The sequence below is a fragment of the Pungitius pungitius genome, chromosome 14 (assembly GCF_949316345.1).
Source record: "Pungitius pungitius chromosome 14, fPunPun2.1, whole genome shotgun sequence".
NCBI lineage: Eukaryota > Metazoa > Chordata > Actinopteri > Perciformes > Gasterosteidae > Pungitius > Pungitius pungitius.
In genome coordinates, this window is record NC_084913.1 from 11030470 (window position 1) to 11054985 (window position 24516).

The 24516-nt window shown below is 42.2% G+C and overlaps 2 protein-coding genes across 3 annotated transcripts; both read left to right on the top strand.

The window, feature by feature from the left end:
- The first annotated feature begins 1494 nt into the window (after positions 1–1494).
- zgc:101744 (Receptor expression-enhancing protein 6-like) lies at positions 1495–8300 on the top strand. Of its 2 annotated transcripts, none has more exons than XM_037486494.2 (6): positions 1495–1630; positions 1735–1868; positions 5499–5592; positions 6274–6412; positions 7266–7456; positions 7719–8300. In XM_037486494.2, the coding sequence occupies exons 2-6, from the start codon at positions 1754–1756 to the stop codon at positions 7723–7725; spliced, it is 546 nt and encodes a 181-aa protein (XP_037342391.1). In that variant the 5' UTR covers positions 1495–1630; positions 1735–1753; the 3' UTR covers positions 7726–8300. The 2 variants fall into 2 exon arrangements, with proteins under 2 accessions (XP_037342391.1, XP_037342390.1); XM_037486493.2 differs by having other exon boundaries at positions 7266–7434.
- A 2112-nt stretch (positions 8301–10412) lies between these two features.
- Positions 10413–23729, top strand: diras1b (DIRAS family, GTP-binding RAS-like 1b). Its single transcript, XM_037486492.2, has 3 exons — positions 10413–10645; positions 17294–17635; positions 17867–23729. The coding sequence occupies exons 2-3, from the start codon at positions 17327–17329 to the stop codon at positions 18152–18154; spliced, it is 597 nt and encodes a 198-aa protein (XP_037342389.1). The 5' UTR covers positions 10413–10645; positions 17294–17326; the 3' UTR covers positions 18155–23729.
- Positions 23730–24516: the final 787 nt, after the last annotated feature.

Genomic DNA, 24516 nt, shown 5'->3' on the forward strand with positions numbered 1-24516 from the left:
AATAAAATCCTTGCATACACTTTATTATTTCTAAACTCAAATCAAACCCCAAAAAGTCCCAATTGCATAACCTCCAAACTCCTCATACACTGGTCAGCATGCGTCCTTGAAGCTGTCTCGACGAGGCCATGCCTCCTGCAGGTGTCAGGTGGAGGGCGTGGCTCCACACCACTTATCGTAACAGAAGCGGCTGCTGTTGCTATTTTTCAGCACCATGGAAGTCTAGTTTATATATATATATATATATATATATCTGTTATATGTATAAAGTTATTCCCTGTCAAACACTAAATAATTGTTAGCCATGGTCCTTTTTAGTAACATTTACAATTATATTATGTGGTCAATGGTTTGAGACATGAGTGATTTATGGTTGCAACTGGAACACAACCTTAACTGTTGAAACTGACTATGAAATATAAGAAATCAACCTCTACTGACTATACCTGGACTAGTTAGCACTTTATTAGCACATACGAAGACACTTATAGCACTTTTATAGTCTGGCCTTGTTGAATCTTGCTGTTCTGGTTCTGTTCCCTCTTGATTGAATGCCCTTATTGTAAGTCGCTTTGGATAAAAGCTAAATGATGAATATAAATGTAACTGTGTAAAGGTAAATGATAAAGATTGGGATGAAGCTACAGATCTCTTCTGTTTGTAAAGGGAGAAATGAGGTGGAGTGGTGCAGAGATCGACTGATTAAAAAAACATTGACTGTTCCTATTCTCTCTCTTTCTCTCTGCTTATCAATAGACACAGGCTGCCCTCTGCTGGCTCCACAAACAACTCCACGATGACGTAACATTGAGTTTGAATTCGACCCTTTGCATTTTTTTATGGTCATAACGTCAATCGGTTTTTCCAGGTGCTTCAATTGTGACACTCCTGGTCAGTTAGTTCAGGTACTAAAACACTTTCTATATTTTATTATCTCCTCCATTTAAGTTGTTTTTTTACCCATTTAAATCATGATCAACTTTCTCAATCATATTAAGAACTCTAATTCTTCGACCGAAAAGAGAAAAAAGGTTGTGTTTGATCCAATAAGAACAAACAACCACCTAAGCTGGAAGTAAGAATTAAACCCACATGTAACAAAACATAAACTTTCGGGAGTGCTTTTAGAGTGTAAAGTTGCTTTCGCTGCAGGCTGATGAAGAGGTTTATCTCTGGTCACATCAGGCTACTTTGTTTTCCCTTTACATTATCTAGAGTGTTTTAGTCTGCTGGTGGTTTAACTGCCTCGGCTGGTGATACGGTGATCATGTGACCTTCACCAGCATATTACGCACTCTTAAAGCTTTTTATGCTTTCACTTAAGATGTGGTTATTTTGAAAGACAGTAGTAGTACCATAACTTGTAGAACTGTAGAATGTAATTATTTCAATACATGAAATAAAGTCCTTTATCGGCTTCCACAGTGCGGTGAGTTTTTGAAGCTGTCCCCACTATGGACACGTGGGAGCCCCACTCAGCTTAAAGCGTTGTTCGTTCACCTGCTGCAGCGATGGAGCTCTGTGATTGGTCAGCGGACGACTGTTAAACTCCTCCCCTCGCGACCCTAACGTGACGGAGTCAGCAGACAGCCATCCAGCGGAGAGTTTTCGGGCTAATTATCCAACCAAGGTCAGTAACGTTACCTCTTATTTCTCTTTTTTTTAATCCCATATACCTTAAACATCGGTCGTTGTGATATTTTACTTTCTCTGCCGTGCTATTTCTGCCTACAGGCCCAGCGGAAGCCCCAAAATGAGTCAGCTCAAGGAGCGCTTCGTGACTTTTCTCCACGAGAAAAACTTTGTGACGGATCAGCTGGCGACGGTGGAACAAAAAACGGGAGTGAAGAGGGAGTACATCGCCTTGGGTAAGTCCACGACTCCGCGAGGCAGGAAAGCCGACACTTTCCATAACCATTTTTCGTCAAGTGACACTTTTAAACATGTCCGAGGTGACACTGAACTCGCTTCTCCGCGTCCCCCGACCGCGACGCGACGGCGAGCGAGCGTTAGCTGACGTTAGTTGAGCTAACGAGTTGCTGCTCTGAACCGCTACGTGCAGCCCTTTGTGGGCTCGAGTTTGATCCGGTTCTCGTCTCTTTTTTTTATCATTTCGGTTTCACATCCCGCGTGGCACTGCTAGCGGGTTTATCACCCGCCAGCGTGCTCACGTATCAAAGTTCATGCAGCTCGGACTTTTATGCGCCGTTACACGATTAGAGTTGGTTATAAAAATGAGCCGCTTGTAATGTCCCACCGGGCAGCTGGTCCCGAAGCGTATTTTTATCACGTCCTGAAATGCATCCAGTGTAATGCAGAGATGGAAGGAGACTCCAGGCTGACTGGTTATTCATCTGCCGGCTGCTCTTAGGACTTGTGTTTAGACACGGGTCTGCGGTCCGTTTGCACAGAAGTCAATAAAGGGCAGACTCCTCGGGTTACAGTCTCCATGTATTAGTCAACCTGTTTCTCTACAATACCAGTTGAATGACACGTGGTAGCCAGGCTGTCCTACATTTAAACGCATTGTCATTGTCTCAAAATGGAGCATGAAGATTAGTTTAAGTAAACTACTCTATTTAGCGTGACGAGGGATGTTGACTGCTGGATGTGAGCGTGTTGTCAGGCTGCTTTAAGCCATCAGACCCACTGGCAGGTTTCCATGTTTCCACATTGTCAAATTTAGCAATCGAGAGATTTCCTCAACATTTATAGCATGCCAGATCTCTGCTTTGTGTGAAAATAAAAACATAGCATTGTTAGAACGGGTTCCTTTCTGGTTTTAAATACTTGTGACAGATGTTCTAACTATGGACAAACTATATATAATGGAATTTATTACGGAAACAATTCATACACCTCTTAATAAAAACAATCCTTTTGTATTCACATCTTTTTAATTTCTGTGCTGCAAGTTATTGGTGCTTATCTGCCAGTATTCCCGTGCTAGTGAGGTATCGATGATATAGACTGCAGTCTGACTCCAGCCACTCCTCCGAAGTATGGTGCCCTCACTGTTTCCTTTGTAAAATTAATCAAAGGATCGTATGATCCCAATCCGTTTATTTGGTGTGGATTAAAGCTCAGTCAGATCTTCATGCAAATCATTCTTTTTTTTTATTTTTTATTACCACACAATAGAGGCACTCGGCTAGCTCTCAAATGCTGAACTGCATGCAAATATCCTTATTAAATATGATCAGGTATTTCCTGAATGCAGAGCCACATTTTATCTTTACCTGTTCTAGCAGCACAGGTGACTTCAGTATCTCTTTAGTTTTTTTCTGTCATAAGACCTCCGTTGTTGTGACACTTTGCCCATGATGACCACTTGTTACACACGTGTGCACTGATAATGGGCTGCATTGCCTACAATAAATCCCTTCCTGTTTGCTCGGTCTAATGTCATGTTGCACTTGACGTGGGAATGTCAGTTGAGCAGACTCGGGAAGCGGTGTCCCTTTTGATCTCTCACCTGCACAACCGAGAGCCCTCTGCAGTTCGTGCAGCCTTTTATGATTCTGAAGTGGGGCAACCAAACTGCTGAGTAGAGTAGAGCGGGCTTCCCCTCTGCGGCGGATGCAGCCAACCTCACTGAGTGTTTGTCAGCTTAAGTTTTTAAAGCCAACTTCAGCCCCCTGTGCTATTTAACAGTGGGCTTTGTGTTTACTTGATGCCAAGAGGAACTGGAGTACATATTATACCTAATTTGTGGTTTGACTCTCACTTTACAGAATTGGACAACTCTAGCTTTTGTGCCATTTTGAGCTTTTGTAACAATAAGGAGGTATTTACATTCCAGGATGTAAAATGTTGGATGACATGTTAATTTTCTTAGAGCAGTTGCTTACAAAGCCAGATCTCTTTGAATTATGCATCGCTGACTACATGTCACAAATTTCCCCTTGGGGATTAGAAGTATATATCTACTATCTAATTAAAACCGTCAGTGTGTGGTTTTACCATTTAAAGCATTGCTGTGCAGTGTCTGCTTACGTCAGGCGTTGTCTTCGATTTCAACCAGTTCTTCCGGTTTTACCTTCATTAGGGGGGGGGGGGGGCAAAGGGGAATTGCATGGACATTTGTATATGAGCTGGGAAACACAAATGAGATGTAAAGAGCAGGAAATCGTTTGAACACCATCAAAGGCTTGAAGTGCTCTGGGTACTGTGATACTTCATTTTGCAGCTGGCATTTCTGAGGCTCAACTTTGGTATCTATAGTTGAGGTTTGGCTACCATTTAATGATATATTCATTACTCCCATCTACAGCTGCTCGAGGGTTGGATGTCATGCTCCTTGTTTTTACAGTAAACAGAGTCCTATAATACAATGGCTATCAACGTGTTTGGAAATATTTACCCTGGAGACTTTCTGAAGAAATGGAAGCCGGAGACCGGTCTTGACGTCGATCAGTAATGTAAGAAAGGGAAAGGCCGTCTTGCTGCAAGCTAATCGGCAGACTTTTTAATTCTGAGGGAGGAAGCCATGCAGAAAACTTGCTACTGCAACGAGTAGGCGGCATGCAATGCATTTCGAATCAGCTGAGGGTCCTACAGATTTTATAGTAAATTTGTGTGGAAAGCCACAAGTGTCAGATAATTGCTTTACTAGTTGCATCTGGACAGTTGATTTTTAAGTCACCCTTTTTATAAAGTTTCTAGTGTTTTTGTTAAGTGTCAATTATGTTATTGTTAAATGGTGCGTAGCGCAGCATTATTTTGGGAGATGAATACGATTCAGTACAGGGCTTCACAATAAGCTTTGGGCAAAACGCCATAATGTTTCACTTACCCAATATCCAAATTCATCGGAAACTTAAAATATGGATAACATCAACAGGGATTTGAACAAAGTATAATTAAGCAATCAAAATGTCTCTCACCACTATTCCAAAACCTCGTGGCTTTCTTTTTTTATTTTTATAAGCTGCTTCGAACTAGTGGTAGGAAGTCAAAATGGTCCCAAATCCCTCACACACTGCTGTGTACGCATTCTTAAAAACGGTTTCTCCCCATAAATGTTTTGCAGGATTCCATTTGATCACATTAGATTAAACTTTTTTGTCATTGAACAGGTGCTTAGACAACTAAATGCAGTTTAGCATCTAACAGAAGTGAAATGCAGCAGATAAAGCAGGTCATGATACTGTTCTAGTTTAGTATTTCCACGCACTACCTTCACTTGATTGTGTCATGTTGCTGAATGTATTCTCCATTGGCTCTGTTATGCAGTCCAGGATGTCTCACGTGGCCTTGTGAGCTTAGAGGTGTATTTGATGTCAGTGCTTCCACTGAATTTGAATAGCTGTGTTTGACTTGTGTCTAGTGCTCCTCCTCATCCTGGTACTAAGCGGTCTTGGCATCCTGCTCTCGGGCACTCACCGTTTGCAACTAATGTTTTTAGCTTGATATTACACGTGTTTTTCCAGTATCTTGATAACCATACTCTCATCTTGTCCCACCTTCTGTTCTGTCATCTTTCCCTCTCTCTGCAGGTGTTCTGGGTTTTGTCGGGCTGTATCTTCTGTTTGGATACGGAGCCTCACTACTTTGCAACCTCATTGGCTTCGCCTATCCATCATATTTCTCGTATGTATGAAGATGAGCTTGTTTCAATTCACCCCAAACTACATGTAGACAATTTAAAGGGCAAATCACCACCATTTGCATGTGGATGTCCAGTCAGTTCTCATGCTAAAGAAATGTGTTTGTGTGGACCGAGAGCTTTCTCCTGCTGTGGAGCCATACCAGGATGCATCAGGCACAAGTTTCCTTCTTTGGGGTTAGGGGCTCGACAAAGGAAATATTCTTAATTACCATGTGATCTAATCTTGGAACACACATCATTCAAACTGCACAGAAACTATATAAAACTCACCAAAGCAATGTCTTTCCATTCTTTCAACAACCGGTGACTGTTTGGGGAAAAAAAACCTATTTCACATAGTATGATGTGAAAAAATGCAGACTTTTTTCATTTTTTGGTTTTGGGTGTTGTAACATTTTATATGCATCACTGCAGTGTTTATTTATTATTAATCACAAGCCTCTGCATTCAGCAGAAATGTTTGTCATCCTAGAATAACAACTGTAAGGGAACCACCCTTGTGCCACACTTTTTTTTTTACACATAGTCAAACTCTACAGGATAACCTTTTATTTTTTTATTTTTTTTTAAACCCACAAAGCGTGTCAAACCTTTGGTATTTGCCGTATGTTACTACCTCATCAATCTTCTGACTCAAACCGTTGGTCGTTCTGTCCATTCAGCATTAAGGCCATCGAGAGCAGTGTGAAGGAGGACGACACTCAGTGGCTGACCTACTGGGTTGTTTACGGACTCTTCAGCATCGTCGAGGCCTTCTCTGACATCTTCCTCTTTTGGTTCCCTTTTTACTATATTGGCAAGGTAGGCTGACATTAACGGTTTTGGTCTGGTTCTTTATTTTGTACGGATGTTATTTAGTTCTGTTTTTTTTTTTCTTCTCCCCCCTGGCTGAACATTAGTTATTGCTCCCTTTCTTTTTCTTCTCCCTTGTTCTGCTGTTACTGGGAAACCACAGACTGTCGCAATGTGTTGACTCACAGGAGGCTCCCTGTTTTTGGTCCTGTACGTTGTAGTTGGCCAACTGCCCCCATCATGGACAGTTGTTGTGGTTATGAGGAAAAGACATTCAGAAATCTATGTTGTAGCTGTTTGATTGTTGGTTACAAATGCATTGGGTAAAAGCAGGAGTTAAATAAACGTAATTAACTTTCTAACAGCTGCAAAACATAAGCGGTTCAAGAAACATTTGGAGAAAAACGGTAAAAGTATTAACTGCACAATGATTTTTTTCATTGTTTCTCTATACTAACTGACAAAACAATAGTACAAGAGAGTAGATTTTGAAGTGAAGTAGTTTAGCTTGTGTTGAGACAAAGGGCCCCCCCCCCACATACAGTAAGTCCTGCTACGGTTAACTACAGCCACATCATTATTTTTTATTTAGGCATTATTGTCATTATCATCGCTTTCCTTGATTAACATGTTTTGGGTTCTGCTAATTAATGTAATCCTGGATTTTTAAGACATAACTGTCTTAATTGTATGAGTGTTGGAACTTAATGTAATTTCAGCCAAATGCAGACGCTTAACTTTTTTATTTCCGGGCTTTACAATCACAATTGGTTTCAAATAGATGCATTTTTTTTTTTTCTCCAATTCAACTAAGATGCACCGTAATATAATATCTAAGATCTGCTCCAATCTCCCTCCCCAGTGCTTCTTCCTGCTTTGGTGTATGGCTCCAGTGACGTGGAACGGCTCCGAGATCATTTACAGGAGGGTCATCCGGCCATTTTTCTTAAAACACCAGGCCACCATGGACAGTGTGGTCAGCGATCTGAGCGCCAAGGCTAAGAACATAACCGAGAATGTGACCAAGGAGGGTGAGATACCAACAGTGTACATGCAAGTACAGCCAAATACAATGTATAAATAAATAGCAATATTGCAGCAACATATTCTCACAGCGCACAAACCTCCCATCATTCACATTGTAACATGATCTCATGTTTAATTGGTTTTTATGGCTATCTTCAAATGAGGAACAAATTTCCACTTTAACTTAAAGATGAAGTCATGAGAATGTATTGATTGACTGTAATGGCAACTTCAGGGGGAAATCCAAATGTCTGGTGGTAATTCTAGTTTCTTCTTTGTGTTGCATCAGCTGTTAACCGGGCCCTCAACCACGAAAAGGACCAGTGAGAACCCTGGCGTGTCTGTCTGACTGATGATCGACCCTCTGCGTCATGCGGTGAAGCTTCAGCCTCGTGACAATAAATGGACCGCTGTTTGTGCAGCATCAGTTTACTTCAGTCGGTACAGCGAAGACAATCAGGAAACTGTGACCTCATTGTGTGCTCTTTATTTCTTTGTTCTAGAATTGTTGAATTTGTTGCAAGACATTCATTCTTGGCAAAAATATTTTACATATTTGCAAAAGTGGTGGTGCTGTCAATATTTGTCTAAGTGAGCCATTTGTACCAGCCTGACATTAGTTTTAAATAAAGGTTGTCTTCAAATGTATCCACAAACGGCGTTTTCTAACATTGTAAATCAAAACTGGAACTGCGATGTGTATTTTAATGTGTTCTGACTCTTAAAAGCCTTACTTTTGCATGTGCATGCAGCATTAGAAGTCTGAGAACCTTCCTAATAGCTGACAATCTAACGGGATCGGGATGACTTCTGCTTATACAAATGTCTTAATTTATAATGATTAAATAAAACTGGAACCTTTTAAACTGAAGTGTCTGGCTTTAAACTTTCACATTTTGTCTCATGCGCTTTCCCCAAAAAGGTGTCATTCCTCAAAGTGGGAAAATTGGATTTTACTTGGTCCAAGTTACAACTTTCATGCATCAGGGATCTCTCATTGGTTTTTTTTCTCCTTCAATCATAGCTTCTGCAAGTCAGTGAAATTGAATTTCTGCATTTTGCAGCATTATATTTTCTCAATGAACTTTGCTGTATTTAAATAGTTCCCATGCTGTATTGGCCAACACTACAAATTTCACTTCTATACCTTTTTATTATTTTTCTATATTCTATACGGAGAGAAATATTTTTGTTGGATAATTCTCAGTTGTCAAACTATATATTCAAATTGCATATAGCATGCTTTTTAAAAATGGTTTCAGGGAAGTTGCCATTTCTCTCCATACTTGTTCCTTTGACCTGTCGCGCCAGAGTCCAATTGCCAACATTCAGACGGCCTAACCACCCACATTAATTTGTCCTTGACTGTATTCACGCTTGAGGGGCTCTGAAAGGGAGTCCCTTTGTGCCTGTGCGCTGGCTGTAATGCATGGGGAAATGGAGGATGTAGCCGGTGCTATGTCCACTCACTGCCATGAGAGGAAGGCACTCATCTGGACATGGTTGCTGTAAAGATTTTGGTGTTTTTTTAATGTAACTTTACCTGTAAAAATAAGGACATTCCTACCTCTGCGGATGTTTGTCATGTTTCTATATTTTGACATTAACATTTAGCGCCTGTTTTCTGAAGCATTTATTTATGTTGGCTTAGAAATTTAAGACTAAAGTAGCACTTGACTGATATTTGTAAACTTCAGTATGACTGGGCCCAAAGCTTACTGATCTCTCCTACCTAATGTATTATGAATATTGCAAATTAGCCCCCATTTTACCATACGATTTATACTTCATTCTTAACCTATCCAGCTGATTGTTTTATTTGCGCTTTTAACTATTAACATATAGTTTATACTTCCTCCGGCCTGAGCGTGTCTCATCCTGCAGTTCCCGGACTCGTCGACAGAGGGCAGCAGAACCCCCGCTGTGGATGGAGAGGTGGTGAGTCATACAGGCAGCCCGTCACGCTCAAAACCAGGCTCGCTCCGACTCCGCCACGGGCCTTTATCTTCCCCGAGGCTATGGTTTCTCACGCTGAATGACGACAAATCGAAATTAATGAAATGTTTTAAATTATTTTCGACGAGGGCTAAGAATATATTCGGCGTCATTATGCTCGACTGATGCACTTCCTGGTTGATTTAGTCTTGTGATCAGGGCGCCTACACATGTTGTTCTTCTCTGTTGTATGTGTGTGTACAGTGTATTCACCCTACTGTACACACCCTATACTGTGTACACCACTGTCGTCTATGAATAATGAGTAGAGAGACAATCATTTGGGATTGCTGCCTCTCCCCGTGGTGCTGAAACAATGAGATCGCTGTCCGCGGTGCTGATCCTGAATATGAAGACAAGAGATGTGGGTTTTTTTAAGGGTAAAAGCTAGTAAAATATTTCGTATTCCCACGATACTCCGGGATACCCATGCTTGATTGGTACTAATGTGCCTGATTGTAATAATTATGTATTATTCAAACTAAAAGGTCGGTTTACCTTGTATTTATTTTTTAATCAAATGAATATCCACTAACCCGAGATTCACTCAAGATTTCACTTTTATTTGCCATTCTCTACGTTTCTGTATAGGGCCAAGACTGGCATAATCATTTTTTTAACCCGGGGACACCAGCTTTTTGGCTTTGGGTGAACCATCGACGCAATCATTTTGGAAATTGAATGGAGCTCTCCTCACATGTTTGACTGCTGATATAATATAATTAATTTTTCTATAGCCTCTGATCATCGTGTTTCATATAAAATAGTTATGTAACATCACATTCCATTGTGGCATATGCTGTATTTCACTAATAATCCCATTCATTAATTCGTCACTTGTGATTATGTATACAATTCCTCTAGGTTTAATAAAAAGTCCTTAGTAAACTGCAGTTTTGGTGGCAACCCGGGCCACAGAGAAGTCTATGGACCGCACGTAAATCAAGTGCGGACAGAAACGGGAGAGGGCAAAGCACCTCCCACGTCCTATCTGCGCGCGAGAGAGGGAGAGGGAGAGGAAGAGAGAGAGGCACAGACAGAGAGAGAAAGAGAGAGAGAGATTGTCAGAGAAACCGAGAGAGTCTACTGTGGTGGTGTTGGACTTCGGACGGCACGAGCTCTACATGAACCGTGTAAAATGCTTTAAGACGCTTTCAGCGTTTGTCTCATACCCGTCCGAACCAAGGACAACCCCGAAGCGGAGCTCCACTTCCCGACCAGGTACGGACACGCTGCGCATCCCCACATCCCACACGGAGCTTACATCTTGGCATTCGGTGGCGTGACCGCGGTCCTTCTGCCTGGCTGCTCCGCCGAGCGCGCACGCTGCCTGCTGCTTCACGGCCGACACGGGACATCGTGTCTCATGTTCTTTATTTACCCGGTTGTTATTGTCCTAAATGCACCCACAGCAGCTGCAATCACGACTCGCACATCTCTGTCGTGTGAATGGTATGCAGCCATGATGGCAGTCAGCAGGGGGGAGAGAGAGAGGGGGGGACGAGATGTAAGGGTGTTGGGATTATGATATTGCTTTGATGAGTAGAGGGAGGAGACGGGGGAATGGGAGTTGAGGGGTTGGGGGGAGGTGGGGGGCGCTGTAACTGCGAAATGATGGCACCGATGCGAGATGGCGATCCTCTGGTATTTATGAATGAACCGAACAGAGTAGGGCGGTCTGTAATGGCGTTGCGCACCAATCTGCGGACTCTCCTGACTATAGCTGAGACAGGGATGCACGTAAAGACTGTACAACAATAATGACGCCAACGTGACGCATAAAGCTCGATTTCTGTGGTTAATCCTCCATCTGGATCAGTGTTTCTCCATCCCCCTCTCACCCCCCACCCCCGTGCCTGTTCGTTTTGCCTCTAATGACTAGAGAAGAGAACCATCATGGAAAACAAAATGAGTTTTGCATCATTTAGGCCTTGTGCGTGTGTATGTGATAGAGAGAGAGAGAGAGAGAGAGAGTGAGAGTGTGTGAGAGAGAGAGAGAATGTACTGTATGTGACTCAACTTCCTGTATGCTTTAAACATTGCCAGTCATGGGTGTGTGGTGGTGGTGGGAGGAGGGGGGGGGGGTGTTGCAGGATTTGTGAGAATAGAGAGGAGAGATGCATGAGAGTAAACCATGTGACTAAGCTGTGTGGTTGGGGAGTAACAGCATTGAGGTGCATGCCTGTGTTGGTCGAGGATGGGAGATAAGTGGAAGTGTGAATGGCCGCGGCACAGTTGCATAAGAACACTTCTGCTGTTGAGGTAGGAAAAAGAAATGACTCAATACACGATAACTAAAAGGAAACACGGCGGAGGAGACAAGGCTGATGTGCCGACGTTTTCGATGATGTGCGAGATGAGCACAGATGATGATAATTTCCCCCCAAATTCTGCTGGGGACGGACAGCTCCACACTGTCAGATTCCAGAGGAGTTTGTTGCTTCAGTGAATTAATAAAAGTGTATTATTGGTATTATTTTGGTGCAATCTGTGATATTAGTATTAATTAGTTAATAATATCAGATCCAAGATGCTTTTGTTGCAGTGAGAAAGAAAAAACAAAAATTCATCAAAGAATTTATCATATTCACTTCTAATGCTTTACAGTCACTTTCAAGTGACTGTAAAGCATTATTTCATCATTAGTACAAGGATTATATGTTTATGACATGTCCCATATCAACAAATACAAAAAGCTGTAGGAAAAGGTAACATTATGCAACAAGAATAATGATGTGAAAATGTATAGTAAAATAAGAATATCCAACTGTAATGGGAAAAATAAAATAAATATGTGTCGGCTGAAAGTGAGGCAAAGCCCAGAAGATGAGGAAACCTGCCTGTGATTAAGACTTCTGATAAAATGTCCCAGCGAAATGCATTTTATTTAAAAAGAAAAAAGGAGTCATGGACAGTTGCAGTTTGATGTCAGGTTAAAATGTGTTTGTGTTTTCAGATAAATGCTACAAGGTTTTAGAAGCTCTGAGGGAACGGCTCATCTGAAAGGTCTATACAGTCCCCATTAGACATGGCATTAGGCAGGATTATTTTAGTTTCACAGCTAATACAGAATATTTGACATTTTCTTCAAATATCATCCATTCATTATTAAATAAATTCTAAGAACTGAGAGAATTTTTTAGTTAGAGATTAAGAAACTGCTTCTCCCATAATCCCAGTTTCTTCATGCAGGCAGTCTGCAGCGAGATTCCCTTCTACATCCCCATCTGCGTGGTTTTCAGACGTGGATCAAGTGGTATTATGGAAATAAAGATGTGCTTGGTTGATGCAGTCGGTGGAAACCAGTGGAGTCAATTCAAAAGTACAAAAATCAGTGTCACCATCTGTCACTGCAGGCAGGCTCCTGCAACCCACGCCAGCAGTCTGCAATTAGTGCTGCAGTCAGCTCGGTGGCCTCACAGCGTCTGAGAAGAGGCTTTTCTTGAAAAAGTTCATTTGAATACATCATGCAGACTTAAAAACAGACTGATGATTGCCGTTTTGCTAATGCAGGGAACCAAATTTCCTTACTCTCTCTCGGCCCGCTTCTGGTGTTAATATCCAGACGCCACCGGGTTTCCCAGATTGCCGGGCTGTGGTATTAGTGGAGTCTTACGGAGAGGCCAGACGGAGACAAGCGGGGTTCCCCAGATCAAGCTAATACTCATAATATACACTCAAAGACTAATTACATGGCCAAGTTGCATCCAGTCCTGTGTGAAAAGCTGCAGCACAGAATCAGAGTGCTTATGGCTGCAGGGTTTGATTACAGCTCAGAATTCTGACGGAAGGGGACATTTTATTTTAATCTGTCCTTGAAAGTGTGCATTTAGTGTACCTTTCCAATAAGGTTCATCAGGAGTAGTTGCTTTTGCCCTGTTGCCGCTTGCCCTCAAATGGAAGAACAATATGCACTTGTGCTAACCAGCTAAATGCTCAGGATGATGCTTTGCAACAAGACATGACTGTCTGTTATCTCAAACCTTTTTATGGCAGGATTTGTTTTTGTTTACCTCTTGCACTTTTTCTGTGCAAGTACTCAAGTGAGCTACACACATTTTAGATTTGCAATTAATAATTACGAACTATAGTTTGAACACCTTTGTTTTGTAACAAGGGCTCACCTTTCTTTTGCACCAGGATTGTGTGAATGCATCTGGAATTGTCAAAGAAAACACTAAACTGTCTATTGCTGTAAGTTATAATACTTAACATTTCATGCTAATACTAATTATGATCTGCCTTTCTTTTTTTGGTTACACTTCAAACAGATGCACAATTGCCCTTCTTTTATATTTCTGACAAAGTATCTGCTCAAGGAGCCTTTTCTGTGATATTAAACTTCACTTTTACCACATTAGCCATGAGTAGTGCCAAAGGATTAAGGATAAAAAAAACAAACGCTACATGTAGGGCTCCAGTCTAAATCTTTCTGGAATAAGTAATTAGACTTGCTGAGTTGAGTGGAATTTTGTGGAGGATCACAGGGCTTCATTCAGGATTGCATGTAGTCTTAAAGGAAGACCGCTGGTACCTTAAGTCCTGATAATTGGGTCAATGCAGAGCCGGCCAGCAGCACACAGGAGGTTAAGCTCAATGATTAGCTACTAAGCCAAGACCACAGTGCTGCAATCTCCTGGACGCTCTCAGACACAAACTCTGTGCACGTGAAGTGGCGTGTGATCAATCACAGTAGAGATTGACACTGATGAGAGCCAGACATCCCCCCCCCCCAAACACCTCAAGCAGTATACCTCTTGTACACACACACACACACACACACAAAGGCAATCAGACAGGGAATGCTTGTCCTCTCATTTTTTAGTGCAGTGACAGATTTGACAATTTTACACATATTCATATTTTTTTAACTCCAACAAATTTTCAAATATTTCAAAACAGGCTTTTCACAGCTTTTTCATTTGTTGTGCTCTATTAGTATGAGCAGCGTGACTGAATGTCTCAGACTGTAATGTATAAATGCATCATCCAGTGCCTGATCACTCCTAATCAAACAGCCTGGGACTTTAAATTGCTTTTGCTAAAAATGCAGATTCCTCCCTCTTGTAAGATGCGAACGTGTGCACACGGAACAGGGAATCTTTCGACTGTACATTACATTACATGTCATTTAACTGACGCTTTTATCCAAAGCGACTTACAACAAGTGCATTTCAACCATAGGGATACAAACTCAAAAGAAGAAGAAACAAGAAAGTGCAATTTCATCAAATAAGCCAATTTACCACTTGTTATAGATAAGAACCATATTTCAGACCACATGGAGGATAAGATCTTTTCCCGTAATACTTTCATCCCCAAAACATATTTGTGTACCCTCGGCATTCCGGTATCCGCGGCTTGATTAGAACGCTCTCTCAACAACACACCATGGGACGGCTTTGTTGGTGTCTATTCAATCACGCTCTTGATCTGTTGAATGGGATCGTGTTTGATGTTGGTTAATGCGCATCCTTTGTGCCGCTGCGTAAGTGGCTCTCCTGAGGGAAATTATGTGCATATTTTCACTAAAGGTGACATTTCCTTGCTTGCTCCGGGAAATAAACGACGCGAGAAGGCTGCCCTGCGTCTGTTCTCTGAGTGAGAGGAGAGGAGGCTTGTTTGGTCTGTGCCAAAGCTATTTGCTAATGGAGTTTGGCTTCACTGCCAAAGATGTATTTATATACCATTAATTCATTAAGAAAACTGCAGTCCTCTCATTTCAAATAAAACAAGTGAAGAGGAGTGGGAAAGGCGGAGAGAAAGCTTCTGATTTGGAGGTCGTTAATCTCAGAGGCCTACTGTCAAGGACGAATGTTGAAGTGTGTGTGTGTGTGCACGCACGAGTGTGCTTTCACGTGTCTCTGTGTCACTGGGAGGTTGCACCTGTGTTTGCAGTTATAGCTGCTGACAGAGGGAGGGAGGCAGCTAATTTTAGCTCAGGTGGAAGACAGGAGCGAGCGGAGGAAGGTTATGATGAGCAGGACCGTTGTTGTGACGCTGAAATCTCCGACCAAAAGAACCGACAGGCACAGAGCGAGGAAGGATGACAGGCTGACAGGACCCAGACAGACCAGCCCCATCGATCAAAACCGCAGCAGCGGCCTTAGTTTATTGATCAAACAGCAAGGAGGCCTGGGGAGTCAGTGAGCAGGAGATGGAGGAGAAACGGGAGCAGGTCAAAGGGAAACATTTTCTAGATGCGTAAATGAGCAAAGAGGAACATAAATACCAATAAAAAGGAACATTGACAAGCATTTCAGTGTTCAGAAAGGCACCCACATACCATTTAAAACACAATTATACCAAGAATTTGGATTTGACGAATTTAGATTTTGTGTTTAGATTTTGTGTAAAGTGAAACATTTTCAGTACAACGGAAGTTGAATCTGGGAACACAGCTGTACGTTACTAAAAAAATCCGCTGTTTGACCTAACATATTTTTGAAAGAAAAAAAATGATATATATAAAACAATTTTAAAATTTACCATCGGATTTGCTGTTTCAACTTTGACCTTAAAGTTAAACCCTGGGATTGTTTTGGACGTTTCAGGCTTAGCTTTACCTCAAAACAAAGAGGCTTTAATCATCTGCCTAAATGTTAAGCTTTTTACTGCCTGTCTAATCATGTGACCACGATGGTCTCTTGCCCCGTCCAAGTTTATTGTAGTAACGTTGGCCAGTTCCCAGATCATTGTCTTTTTGATGTTTGGTGCATAACACTTATAGTGCACACTGGGTTTGTTTGTGCCTTCTCTGCTCTAAACAGCTTTTGTGCTCTCACAGTGGAAAATATTGTTGACGGACAACGTTTATAAAGCTTTTTGACAGTGTCCTTGTCTATCTCAAAAAGTGTATAACCACTAAATGTCCCAGGGGATCCATTAAACAAGAGTTTCTAAAGAATCTGCAAGCCTACAGAACAGATAGCCATTTGCAAAATTAAACCGTGGCGGTGTGTGCAGCATGGATTAAAAAAAAAAAGCTCTTATATGGCACCCAGACTCGGAGCAATAGACTGACCATAAAACTCAAGAGACACTCCCTGAATCCCTATTTATTTGGAAGTCCTTGACTGATATTAACTAGACCCTGGCAATGCAATTACAGAGGCCCTGCCATCCATAGTGGATTCCAGCAGTGCAAGCATGACAGGAATCCACTTATTCCATCTAGTATCGATGTCAATTTACTGTTTCATTACAGCAGGAGCTTAAAGAGCCACACATGATCACAACTGAATGAGTATCTTATTATGGGACCTTAAAGGAAGTTTACAACCACAGCTGATAAATAATGCAACACATTCAATGTGTTATCATGCACAGATGCTCAGAAGACACACAGGCACTTACAAAGATAGTGATAGATTAGGTGTGACGACGCTGCTCGGATGCATATGTATGAGTTACAGCAGGGAGGATTTCAATGTACGCTGTAGCTGTTACTCACAAATCAGTTTGATCATAGCTTTTAAATACCCTATTTGAAAAATTCCATCTCTTCAGTTGCTAATGTTGATAAATGAGGTAAAGCTGAAATGTTTTTTGGGTTCAAACTGAGAAACTGCAATTGTGTGAACAGGGAACAACAACTGATCAGGCAAATGTCTCGGTGAGGTAAAACACCTCACTGACCTCATTCTCTCCTTTTTGTTGTCCGACTCACAGTCAGACCACGAGGACACTCTCACACCCGCTAGCCTGAGGTTGAATCCCACCAGCGCTCCCCTTCCTGTTCCTCCATCTGCTTCATGATCTGCTGCTTTTGCTAGAACTTCCGCTCTATTAAAACTCCCCCCCCCCCCCCCCTTCTCTCCCCTCTCCCCCTGCTTCCTTCCCTGGGCCCCCGAACCTTCGCCGTCACAGGTGTAACACCGTCTCAAGCTTGAAGGGGGCAGAATGCCGGAGCAGAGCAACGACTATCGCGTGGTGGTGTTCGGGGCGGGGGGAGTGGGGAAGAGCTCCCTGGTGCTGCGCTTCGTGAAGGGCACCTTCCGGGACACCTACATCCCCACGGTGGAGGACACCTATCGCCAGGTGATCAGCTGCGACAAGAGCGTGTGCACCCTCCAGATCACCGACACCACAGGGAGCCACCAGTTCCCAGCCATGCAACGCCTGTCCATCTCTAAAGGCCACGCCTTCATCCTTGTGTACTCTATCACCAGCAAACAGTCCCTGGAGGAGCTCAAACCCATTTACCAACAGGTGGGCAGTTTGCATGTGTGTTGTAGACATTACACGCAATATAAATACACAATAAACCTAAAAGCTAATTCACAACGGTTTTGTCGCTTTATAGCTAGTGATAATGAACTTTTTTTTGCACAATTCAACCTCGAAATGTAATACAACAGGATTTTTTAATCTCTTATAATGTGCTGCCACCAACAAGAACATAACAAGACCCTCCCCTCATGTCCTCCTTCTCGTCCGCAGGTCTTGGCCATAAAGGGCAACGTTGAGGCTATCCCCATCATGCTCGTGGGCAATAAGAGCGACGAGACCCTGCGAGAGGTGGAGACCAAGGACGGGGAAGCCCAGGCCAACCAGTGGAAGTGCGCCTTCATGGAGACGTCGGCCAAGACCAACCACAACGTGACCGAGCTCTTCCAGGAGCTCCTCAACCTTGACAAGAAGAGGAACATGAGCCTCAACATCGACGGCAAGCGCTCGGGGAAGCAGTCCCGCGCCGAGAGACTGAAGGGCAAATGCAGCGTGATGTAAATCTGAGAGAGGGGAAGTGCAGGTAGAGAGAGTGGGGGGGGGGGGGGGGGCGATACAGAGTATACAGAAAAAAAGGGATCGGAGGGACTCACTACATGTCTCAGTCAGAGAAAAAACCTCCGGGAGGCAGCAATGGTCTTATCATCCACATCTTCCTCCGTTTGACTGGTGCATTCACAAAACACAAATCAGCTGTTATTTTTTCTTAAAACATACAGGGTTTCAGTTTCAAACCATACATCCACGCGCATTGTGCTGAAAGAACAGATGAGGAGGGAGAACATTGAGAGGCAGATTAAACTCCAGAAGAGATGAATTACCTGTGGACGTCGGCCACAGAAGGAGGAAGGAGGCTGTGGAACCTTCGCGTCACCCCAGAAACATCCGCCCGAGGAGCTCATGGAGACCCCCCCCCCCCCCTGAAACAGAACGAACACCACAGACTGAAGCGCTCCTCTGAAGCAGCAGGCCCAAGGTTCCTGATCCACACGACACGAAACAGGTCGTGTCCTCCCTCCTCCACATCCAACCCCTCCCTCCCTGCTCGGCTGCGTCCTCATTCCAGCACCCTCCTCCTTCGCAAACACCCCCGTACTACAAGAAACGTCATTATGTAACAGAGCCGACAAAGCCAGTATAGCTCGCTCGTTTGAAATAAAACACTATTTTAGGAGACTGAGTTGTCTGCCATGCTAGGAAGCGCAAAACCCAAAGGTTTTGAGATTGCTGCTGTAAAAGACGAAATACTGAGACCCCGCTGCATCACAGAGCCACTCCCGAGGACTGTACATGGGATACTCCAGTATGTTCCATCTAGTCTACGCCAGTGGAAGAGTAGGGTGAAGCATTAAAGCCACGTCTTCTCGTTTAAAAAAAAAAAGACCATAATTAGCCTTCATCGAGCTGTCGTCATGTCAAAAACTCATCTGCTAAATGTCCTCATATTAAGAGGAGAAACATCCAGCGGCAGGATATGCACATAAGCTACTGATACGGCGCAACAATCCTTTTAAGACTCTCATCTATTGTAGGATAAGTCCGGAAGAAAATAAGATGGACTCTCATGAAACATAGAAATCCACGTCTGCCTTGTCCACGAGGAGGATTCACTCGGATCATCAATGCTGGTCAGACGAAGGGGAGGATTTGGGGTTCTGGGTTAAAGAATGTCGCTCTAGCACTTTTCATGTGAAGGTTTCTCTTCTTTTGCCTTTCTTTCTTGCTTGTTTGCTTTATGATGCTCTTTAAAGTTGTGTAAGAGCTTTTTTTTTTTTAAGAGTCCCCCTTAAACAAAAAGCACCAAGAGATTCGTGCCGATGATTCAGTTCTAGCTGAATCCCCAAATTCTGTTTCCTATTTGGTTGGTTTGGTCACATTACCTCCCATATGCTCTTGTGGGCATCAGCAAGCTGGAAACAGAATGGGACACACACACATTTACAACCACAGCATGCGCACAAATGCATTCATGCAAGTGTAAAAAAAATAAAATGTCAATTTGAGTAACACTGTTGACTGATTACATAAAGACAAACAGGGCGAACTCAGCATCAATGCCCTCACATTGCACTTTATACCATAAACACAAACAAGTACACACACACACACACAAGTACACACACACACACACCTGTAATTTGTCATGCGTTTGCCTATGTTACGTTTAAACAATCTCCACATATTACAGAATATTCTCCTGGGGCCTAATAGCTTCACTGTATGTCCAAAGTGCATGAAAACAACTGTCTTCGCGCAGGAGCTCTGAATATTGTACAAAGTCTACACAGGACAGCCAAAAGCACAAGACTTTTTTACCAACATATCTATTTATACATTTCCTTCTGTTTCCTCTTTCTTTTAAATATTTTCCTTGTTTGTCCTCTTTGTGCAATTTTCAACTTCAACATTTATTCACTAGTCCTGAACATAAGAGAAATAATCTCATGCTTACCCGGTAGCTTCTCCGTCTCAGCATAGATGCTGAGTTCCTATTTGTCCGGTACGTGGCACAATCAGGTTGTGGTTCTGCTGCACAACAGGGTATCGAGACGTAGCGGCGAGCTGTGGTTCATTAGTGCGAGCAAACCTCCACAGAACCGTGGGTCGTATAAAGGAGGTGGACGGGCAGGGTCATTATTTGTCTACCTTTCTCCATCTCTCAGGTGGTTTTAGCAACAATTGTGGTTGGAGGATGATCTGCTCCTGTACAGCTAAACCCAAGACATAGATGATGCCCCTTTTTTAACGTGTTTCTTTTTAAAAACCACGGCAACTGTTTGTCGTCCGGCCGTCTTTGTGTGCAGCAGAATCAACAACTGGGCACTTTAGGGTGACAATTTACTTGAAGACTTGCTTATTTATCAGCAATGCCTCATTTAGTATCACCACATAAAATGTCCCTCCTGCATTATTCACGCCCACAGTTGTTGTAAATGAAGCATATGGTAGTTGAATGAAATGTTACCAAAGGAAAACTGTACCCGCTGTCGGCTTGGGAATGAATCCTTTGGAAAACGGAAAAGTTGTTACAGTAGGAGGTTTCGATGTTGCTATGTGCTGCAATATATACAGCGTAATGATGATGCTCATGATATATTGTCTTTGACACGTTCACTCTTCAAATCTAGCAGATTATACTAGCAAAATGTGAATATGTAACTAAAGGTTTCACTTTGTTACCTTTTCCATTTTGAAAGCGGAATGAATCCGTCGATATCGATGTGTTGTACTCTGCAATATTGTGAGGTCCTTTAAAACTCCAAAATTATCATCGTAAAGCGTGTCCTTTACGTGTTAGATCCCAGGCACGCTCACCCGTACTCTCTCTTACTTTTTTATTAAAATATTAGTCAAATGGTTTGTTTTAGATGCAAGAAGGACGGAGTGATATCTGCCATGTACCAACCTGATGTGTCCTTCTAGTGGTTAAAAATCTAGGGGTAAAAAAAAGAGCTGGAAGTTATCTGAATAACTCTCAGGCAGTGCTGACTCTATCGGATGTGTAGCTAGTGGTCCACACGCTGCATAAATATGAGCTTGACACGTCTGGTTGCTTCACACAAACGCCAGTTTGCCAGCGCATGTTTGTGCAATCGTTGTTGTTCTGCTGACGTCTACAGGAGACTGTCGTTGTTCATGTCCCTGCTCTGAATATGACACAGCAGAGAGGGAAAAACAATGAGACAACGTGCAAGAGCAGCACGGACAACGCTCTCATGTGAGAGGCTGCACTCACAATGGAAACAGCGAGGAAAATATGGCTTGCGTTAACTATCTAGGCTTTAGAATATATAAACTAGCATGTGAGGAGACGTGCTCAGTAAATGTGTGGCCGTCCCTGGACCTTCTTGGGCTGTGTGAGTTAAACGCTGGCATGAATCAGGACACACACCTCTGCCCCCGTGCTCCCTCGGCCTGTCTCATCTCGTTTTGTAACGATGCACACTCACTGCTGCTGCCTGTGTCTCTGACTGTGACCATAATCGTATACACACATGTGCAGAATCAGCTGCTTATTTGCATCCCTTCACCCTGGCCTGCTTGAGTGTGTGTGTGTGTGTGTGCGTGCTGTGCCACCTTCTGTCAGATGTTGGTTGCTTTCCTCTTGCAGAAGGTCTACACATTTCTGCATGAGTCATCCAACATTGCTTTAACACTCCGGCAAAAATAAACACACACTTACACAAGCGTATAAACGGTCATGGAGGCTAAATAGACTGCATGCTCTTAGCTGCACACGCACACGCACACTTCTACACGCATATTACATTCACACAGGCCTTGTCAGTGAAGCCAGGTTCTCTCACTGTCTCTTCTTCTGCTACGCGTTGTTGTACAGACACCACTGTTACCACTTCTCCTCCATAAATCAGTTGTCCGCCCCCTGACATCATGAGTGTCACTTCACTTTCATCCCTTAGACTTTTTTGTTTTTTGTGTTGTGAAGGTCGGTTGCACTAAAACAGACGAAAGGCCGACCCTGCTCCTTTTTTGATTGTAGATAGTTGTAAATAGTGTTTAAAGAGCGTAATATTTCAGCGAGAGCAGAGTGTCCAGAGGCATGGATGCTTTGGTCAGAAGATGCGTTTCTGTCAAAGTGCCCAATTTAAATGAACACAAATCCTTCCTTCAGTGGAGAGCTGTACTGAGTCACGTTATGTCCAGTTCACCAGCTGTCATGAAGTTGTTAAAATGTCATGACAGCTGTTCAAATTATACAACTAATTGGCTGAGCAGGTAAGATACAGGAGCCCAAAGTGAACAATATTGGATTAATTAAGAAATGAAATTCAGAAAAATATAAATACTCATGAATACTTCATAAATACTGAAATAAATGTTAGAATTCAGCTCATTATTATAACTGTTCTTCCATTTTTTTATATTGTTTTCAGCGTTTTGACCACCAAATGTTCACATATTTAGTTCCCCCAAAGAACATTTATTTAGTCCCAAAATCCCAAAGTCTTTGTTCGTCAAGACAAACAGGGGGCGGGCGGTTACGTGATTGGCTGTCAACTCATTCAGACCAAAGCAGCAGCCAATCACATGGCTGGAATGATATAAAATCGCCCTGCAGTTCAATAATGCTATTACGAAAAGAAACAGGTTAAAATAATATTCTATAATAATGTCATGTTATTATTCATTTTAATCTTTTAAATATTGAACACTTTGGGTCTCAATAGGACTTTTCATCGGCAGCATTTGTCCCAAATTTCGATTGGGGTCAGTTGAAGTTCAACTCACCTTGTCTGAGGTAACCTGGAACCTACAGGTTACTTAAGAGCCATCTGGTGCAGAGCAGAGAAGGTGTGCGTCACATGCGTTCTTCCATAGCAGGATGGTAACACGACCCTTTGGTACTTAAAAGAAGGGCAGTCCCGTGAAATCTAAATACGCCAGTGTTTTATAGACTAACTTACATGTGTCATCAACTCATCTCTACCAACGAGGGCAGGTTACAGCACTGTTGAGGCAGACGACCCGATGAACTCACTGATTTGGGGTTTGAGGAAAAACGGACCGTTAACCTCTCCCGCTCACCCCTTTACATCTTGTCTGATCCAATCCTCACGAGCTGTTTTGGAGAACAAGGGGCGTAAAGTTGGGCATTTAGACTGTGTGGGTAATGTAGTTTGGTACTATCCTGTCTCTCTGGCCCTTCATTCCTGCATGGTCCCTATTGGTGTTCCAGCCAGCATGAGAACAAGGACACAAACTGTGAATCATCTTTGTATTCTTTAAAAAAAAATCCTCAGCAGCATTTACCGTTTCGGTTTTGCAAATATTTTAATTTCTTTTAAGCACTTATGGTTTTCGGTTAATTATTCTGTTTGTTTACATTTTTTTCTGTTGGAACTTTTTTTTATTTATTTAACTTATTATGATGTATAGATATTTATTCTAGCAATAGTCTTCCTGTTAAGATATACTGTGCTGATGCATCCTCTGAATAACACACACACACATACACACATATACCTATAGATATATATCTATATCTATATATAGATATAGATATAATAATAATCAAATCTGCAAAATGATTTTCCTAATAAAATTATGAACTGAGGAGTGCGTCTCATCTTCTTGATCTTTCTGTGTATGAGGAGTGAACCTCAGCTGAGCTGGAGGTCTCGTGGCTCTGTCGATAGGCCGGCCCACCACTTTAGTTCAACTATTTGATGGATTGACATTCATGGTTCCCAGAGGATAAATAGTCCATGCTGTTCTTCTAATATCACACTTTAGTTTTAATCAAATATCTCAACAAATATTTGGTGGATTGCTACTGACATTCGTGTCCTCCTCATGAGGAATTTGTCTTTCTTTTCTTCTTCCTTTGCCTCTTCTCAGTCAGATTTGTTCTATACTTTACTACACAATACAAAACTATTGGCAGCAACTGTTGTGCTCTGTGTAGAATGCCATTCAGCAGAAAGTTTAAAAACTCACTAAACATGTAAAAGCAGCAATACTTCATATGAAATACTCTAATTCAAATGAATATCCTACATTTAAGTCAAACATTATTATTAGTAAATACAATAGATATATCTTACCACCTTATTGGATTAATATGAATAATGTAGTATTCATTGTATTTAGTCATGATAAAGCTGGGTAGAATTATTTTGTTAAAACCCACCTTTATGGTTTAATCTAAATTAATGTGTTTTATACTTATGCAACTACTCACATGCAACTAAGTAACTAAAGTTGCAGATTTGAATGCAGCTGCTGAAGCAAAAACTCCAATATTTCCCTCCGAATTATGTTGCAAAAGATATAAAGTAGCATGGCATGTAAATAATAATTATTAATTAATTAAGTGAACAAAGGCCCTAAACATAATTTCA